This window comes from Corvus brachyrhynchos, unplaced genomic scaffold (genome assembly GCF_000691975.1).
Source record: "Corvus brachyrhynchos isolate BGI_N302 unplaced genomic scaffold, ASM69197v1 scaffold4, whole genome shotgun sequence".
In the NCBI taxonomy this organism is placed as follows: domain Eukaryota; kingdom Metazoa; phylum Chordata; class Aves; order Passeriformes; family Corvidae; genus Corvus; species Corvus brachyrhynchos.
The window spans coordinates 8333271-8339692 of record NW_008237878.1 but is presented as its reverse complement, the minus strand read 5'-3'; the positions used below and the strand labels follow the sequence as shown (position 1 = coordinate 8339692).

Below are 6422 nucleotides of genomic sequence, written 5' to 3'. Positions count from 1 at the left end.
AAAGGGGTAAAGACATTCTTCTCCACCCTATTCTTGCAGAAAAACTAAGATAATTCTGAGCTAGCTGCTCAAATACACCTGAGTCCAGCTGCACTGCTGATACACAAAAGCTGCAGCCCCATTTAGTATCAAATGTGCCACCTTACTGTTCTGGGGTGTTGCAACACCCTAAAGTGAACAGCAGGGTAGGTAACACAAACACTAGTTATGAGCTGTACGGATGGGAAAGCAGGTATCTAAAAGCAGAGGCACATCAAAAACAAGGAGCAGAGAGTAGACAACATTCTTTAGGAAACTTGATGGAATCTTGACTTTCACGAGTTTTTCATATTCCGGGTGCAGGTCATTGAGTTCAAAAATCAGGAACTGGTCTCTGGCAGCAACTCTATGCTTATTTTCAAGAAGGTCAGGTTATTTTTCTCTGGAGCATATGATATATGACCTCCCTCCCTATCTCTGTTACTAAAAGACTTGCAAGAGTCAAGCCTGAATACTGAGTAGTTCTGAAAGGAGGCAGCAAGAGGTAAAAAATGAGTGGGGGGGGGGGGAAAAAAAAGATTCCTTTTGACTTCTACAATTGGTTTGGGGGCCTTCCACATCTTTAAGGCTGAGGCACTCAAAAGCCAACCCTCCTAGCTCTTCTACTGAAAAACAAAACTTCTTCCAGAAAACATACTAGCTGGCAAAACCAAACCCACTCTTGATCAGTTTTAATAGCCTCATGCAGAGATCCAAGTCATGCCGGCAAGACTTCGGTTTTTGTTCTTCAAAAGCCTTTCAACACAAGTTACTGTAGGGCAACAGGTTACAAAAGCCCCAGTTAAGCATTCATTTACTCAATAGAGAGTAACTGGAGATGAGTTACCAGTGAAGGAGGTAAGTTTGTCTTTGCCGTAGGATAAAAGCATGCAAGTGAGCCTTTGGCACAAGTCTACTGCACTGCAGCAAGTTCGCACTTATTTCGTACCTTATTTCCACCCTATTTGTGACTCCAAACCCTCACTTAATGTAAAAACGAGAGCTCACAGCTTTACATTCTGCTACAGAAAGCAGAATGATTCATATCTCAAGTGTATCAGAATTGTAGCTATAGGCAGAGTTCAGCTGTATGGAGATATATCACAGAAAAACCTTAGTAAATGCCCTGCCACCTATGAACTCTTCAAATTACAAAATGTATCTGAGGACAAAAGCAGTTATCCTAAGTTGTAACATTGGTTTGGTTTTCTTCCCTCTGATGTTGGATTTGCTTACTTAATACTTATTAAAATACCTAATGTAATATCTACTTTAAAAAATAACAAAAATGACAACTCCTTCCACTATGCAAATGGATCATCTACCATGATGCACATGCATCCTTTAGAATTCCTTTCCTGAAATGTATCATCCCCTGGTTCATATCCTAAAGTTGACTCTCCTGCATTTCTCCCTCACTTAAAAGCCAGTTCAAGAACAACAACTTGTAGAATGTTCAAGTAAAACCATTCAAAGATTATTGATTTTATTAAAGTAATAAAAAAATCCTGAAGGCAAGCTCAATCCCACAGCCAGCCTGAACAACCAGACAGTCAGAGGGGGCTGGTATTTATAGCAGCTTCAAAGCAGAAGGCTTTGGGAGTTGTGCACATGCCAGAACTGTTGACCATTTCTCCAATAGGTGACACCACTCCATTGCTATGTACGTGGCTCCTCCTACAGCAGGGCTTGAGGGAGGCACAGTCCAGAGAGCCAATTTACTACCAAATTCCTTAAATGAAAGGGAAATATTGCTGTACTATATAAAGTTAATTGGCCCTGCCTCTTAAGTACTTGTCTGCGGCTTAAGGTTAGACAACAGCTCTGAACACTACTCTATCAGTTAGCAAGTCATATACACATTCAAGGATGATTTCAGATGCTTACCTGGACTTGCTGGGGTTGCTGAACCTGTATCTGCTGCTCTGGCTGAGTTTGTTGCTGGATACTGGTTGTCACAGGACAAGCAAGTTCAAGCAAAGACCCAGCCACCTCTGTGCTGTCCGTGTAAATGCAGTTACCACCCTGCTGATACACCATTGTGGTGGTAGCCGTCTGCTGAAACTCCTGGAGAGCTTCTGGCCCCTTGGAAGCAAGGGAGTCTAGAAACTCCTTCATCCTGTGCTGGGGGATCGTTCGCGCCTTCACACGGATGTATTCTTCAAAGGAAATGGTGTTCTCCAGAGAATTATTCATATTGCAAGGTCCTCAGGGTTCCTTAAGGAAAGAGAAAGTAAAAGTCTTAACTACAGCACTCCCTTGGTGCAAGGATATTCTTAACTCCAGTAACTAATTTCTCATACCAAGTACTGTATGAAAATTGGCAAACATGCACAGCCAGATGCCCAAGACAGATGCTTTAGTTTTACGAGGCATCTTGTGCTACTACACATTTCTCAGATTAACCCTTGGCAGCTCAGGGGAGTCTGAATGATACCCAGGTGTGACTGTGGAACTACTCACAGAGCTCACTGCCAGGTAAGCTCTCCTAGCTCTGTACTTCACCCAGACCAGGCAAGTCCTGTACCAGACAAACCCAGTTGTACATTCCATTTGTTTGCAGCATGCACTGTTAGCGAGAGAGGCTCAGAAATCAATATCTGCAGCCCTGCTTTGCAGCCGCAGAGCTGGGGAACTGAGCAGTGTGTTCTATCAGGCCGTGCAGTTCTATTCTAGGCAGCTAATGGGTAGCACAACAGAAGAGCAACAGATGCAGCATTCAGCCCATTGCTATTAGGACTAGGATAGCCTCATCGATTTGAACATAGCAAGCAAAAGGAGAGCAATGGAATCAAGAGATTTCCTCAAACAGGGAACTACACACATGGAGAAGCAGAGCTCTGGAAATGACAAAGGCAACAGCAGCATTAGTTCTTGATCTACTTTTAATATAGGAAGAGGTTAACATGAAACATGCCATGTGTGAAGACAAAAGAAAGACAGAAAAAGAAGTTAGATGATCAGGGCGGAAGTGAAAGCAAAGAAAAAAAAAAAAAAACACCACCACCAAAGATGACTCCACCTGAGAACATCAGACAGCTCTAGGGTATATTCTGACAGCATTATTTTCTTACTGACTTATCTTGTTTAAACCCACAAATTGTTTTTGCAGTGAGTATACTGTATACTGGTTGTTTCTAAGGCACTAATTAGCCTGTATATAAATACATTTGAGCTATCACATCACTGGACACTGAGACAGTTGTGAAAAGATGTGAAACAACACAAGATTAGGACTAGAAGAGGTGATTCAGCACTACTAGATCAAGCTGCATAAAGGAGGAAAAACACACAGACATCACTATGTACATTGACTGTAGTTCTAAAGAGGACAGGTACAAAAAGAAAACTTTATGTATCCTTTTACCATGATTTTACAAAGTAGAACTCAGACAGGGCTATGGTTGAATGTAAGACTGCAAAAGCCTGCCTGTGTGAAAATGGGAGTTAACTCTAGGCTTTGACTGGCGCTCAAGCACACTGCACAAGTCCAGCCCCAGTTATCATCAAAACCTGGGAGAGCTGAAGCAAACGCTAACCCCTCTTCATTGTTACATGACAGCAGTCCAAACACACAGTTTTTGTTTACATGGAGGTTCATGGCTAGTGCATTGGACCAGGCTCACAGGAGAAAAAAAAAAAACAAGTATCAAAGGTAAGGGGAAGACATATGAGGCAATTTGTGCTCTATCTATGGCTTCTGAAGTCTTTAAGACACATTTGTTGCTGTATGAGTTTTCTACAGAAGATATTCTTAAAATATGCAGCACTGTTTAGTAAAAAAAACATATAATGGTGTTCACATGGCAAATCCAACAGCTCTGTAAATATCGGCATACAAAAGCTCCTGTAGAGCCCACATCTGGACAGAAAAACCATTCTTTCAGAGACACCAATCTGACATTTTCAAGCCCGCTATGGGTGATAGAGCCAGTAAGACTACTCACTTCTCCAACAGCCACCCAAGAGTAGATTACACCTCTACAGCACACATTACTAACGCCTTCCCATGTGACCATATGCCCCGGGTGAAACCAAGGGAGAAGAACGATGTTAATGCATCCACAGGGACTTAGATAAGACCTAGAGCAGGCACACTGAAATGTGTTTTGCATCTAGCTGGATGACGCTCCATTATAGACTCTGAGGTTGGAAAACAGATTTTGAGCAATTAACTTGTCCCAACCTTCTACTTGGAACTTCCAAGTATTTGACTTCAGTATTACAGTGAGGCTTTCAGAAGGGCATCATCATTTTCCATGTCCACTCTGAGGTGCACTAGCAGATACAGCTTTGACAAGGAAGACTCTTCTGAGGAATAAGCCTCAAGGATGCCATGCTGGGCTCCCAAACACGAATGCCACAGATGTTCTTTGACAGCAGGATCCCAGACATAAGTGCCACAGATGCTCTTTAACAGCCAGCTGCTGCCGAATTGGATGGGCTCACTTCTCCCAGGTGCTCCCTTCCTGCTTTGGTATTTATTATGTTGTAATGGTTCAGGGAATAGCTATCCACCTTCTGTTAATCTTGTCAAAGGAGAGAGCAGGGAGGTCACAGGGCTGCTGTTTCCAATGGGAGCTGATAGCCCTCACTTCCACTTTTGAAACTCCAACCCTTCTTTCACAAGCTACATCATTCTCCCGCATAAGAGACCAGAAGCCACAAGAAACCTAGAAGCATAAGCAGCAGAGGTCCACCACCAAACCATCACCAACCTCTTCTGACCACCAGGAAGCAGAACAAAGCAAGCACTAATCTCTTAAATACAAATCCTTGATACTGCTGAGCTGGTCCATTTTAATTAGTTCTTGTTAGCATGAAAACCAAGAGCCTACTAGGCCAGTCTTCCCCTACTAGTAAATCTTCCTCTCTCAAAAGCTGTCACAAAGAATCTCTTGTCTTTCTTCTACCATGGAAAAAATAATTTCCTTTACATTTTCTTGAAGTTACTATACCGAGAGCCACTAAGGTGAGACCCTGCAGTATTCCAAAGTGCCAGGCATGGACCAGAGCCCCACCATGCCACAAGGCATCTGTTCCCGTCCCACAAGAGGGACAAGATCTTCCTTGGGTTTTCTCTACAGATGCAGCTAGAGACCCTGTAGGTAACAGTGTCTCCATGGGTCATTCACACCAGTTTTAAGGCTGCTGGATTATTTAACTAAAAGCACTGAACTACTCAAAACTTCACAAGACCCTATGCAGCAGTAGAGGTACCCGGTCCAGAGGAAGATTCAGGAAAGTAATGCTGCACTCCCAGAAATTTTACTTATTAAAACTAAACCAACCTGCACTTCTGGCACAAAACCTCTATAAGGCTCTAGTGCATTCAACAGGCTTTTGTAGGGCAACACGTGCAGCTTGCTGCTGCAGTCACCACTTTTACTACTAGTTATTAAAACACATAATTTGTGCATTCCATTTATCCCACAGACACGCACTGGAAACTGCAAACACCCACCCTCACTGGATCTCAGCAGCATGTTTTTAATACTGCATTTTAAAATTTAAAAAAAGAGCATCCAGGCAATAAGTTTCTCCAACAAAGTAAGGTAACTGCTCTCTGTGCAGCATAACTGCATTTTTTTCAGGAAGTAAGTTCAAGAAAAATTCTTTGAAGATTATGAGCACATACGGTTAGTTGATAAAACTTAAGACTGAGGTTACTGAAAACACACACACAACTTGCAGCATGTGGACAATCTGGACTCACCAGTCACCATGTTGCATGTATTTCTGCTGCTCTTGTCCTGAGCTCTTAGACTTGTAACGTTCTGGAGAAGACAGAACAAAGAAGCCCTTTCCATCCCCAGTTCCTCTTTCTTTATTAAGTCATTTTATTTTTAATATGTATTCCATTAAGAAAAAAAAAATCAGGAAACAAATATATGATCATCCACGCAGCTAGCAGCTCCTACTGAGGAATTGCAAGATGCCCAATTTCTAACCATCGTATCCCTCAGCCTGGTGGTACTGGGAACGACTGTGTGAGCACATCTGTCACAGAGCGCCGTGCGGCGACAGGCGCGGCACGGTGGGTAACTCCGGAGTTACTGGCAGATAGAACTTAGAACAAGGCAGCAGCAGTATGATCATCCACGCAGCTAGCAGCTCCTACTGAGGAATTGCAAGATGCCCAATTTCTAACCATCGTATCCCTCAGCCTGGTGGTACTGGGAACGACTGTGTGAGCACATCTGTCACAGAGCGCCGTGCGGCGACAGGCGCGGCACGGTGGGTAACTCCGGAGTTACTGGCAGATAGAACTTAGAACAAGGCAGCAGCAGTAGTGACCGTATCCAGAGCCCCCACCCCACCGCAGGTGTTCTCAGTGCTGCCCCGAGAGACAGCCGGGAACTCTACGGACCGCTCGGCCACCCAGCCAAGACGAGGCGAAGCCC

The 6422-nt window shown here is 43.6% G+C and overlaps 1 protein-coding gene across 1 annotated transcript in view; it reads right to left on the bottom strand.

Moving 5' to 3' along the window:
- QRICH1 (glutamine rich 1) overlaps nt 1-6090 on the bottom strand; it is a 22453-nt gene extending 16363 nt beyond the window's left edge. The window contains exons 1-2 of the mRNA XM_008632266.2: nt 5735-6090; nt 1906-2235 (exon numbers count right to left, since the gene is read on the bottom strand). Coding sequence (XP_008630488.1) covers nt 1906-2214 — 309 coding nt within the window. The 5' untranslated portion in view covers nt 2215-2235; nt 5735-6090. The remainder of the gene's footprint in view (nt 1-1905; nt 2236-5734) is intronic.
- Between the last annotated feature and the right edge of the window lie 332 nt (nt 6091-6422).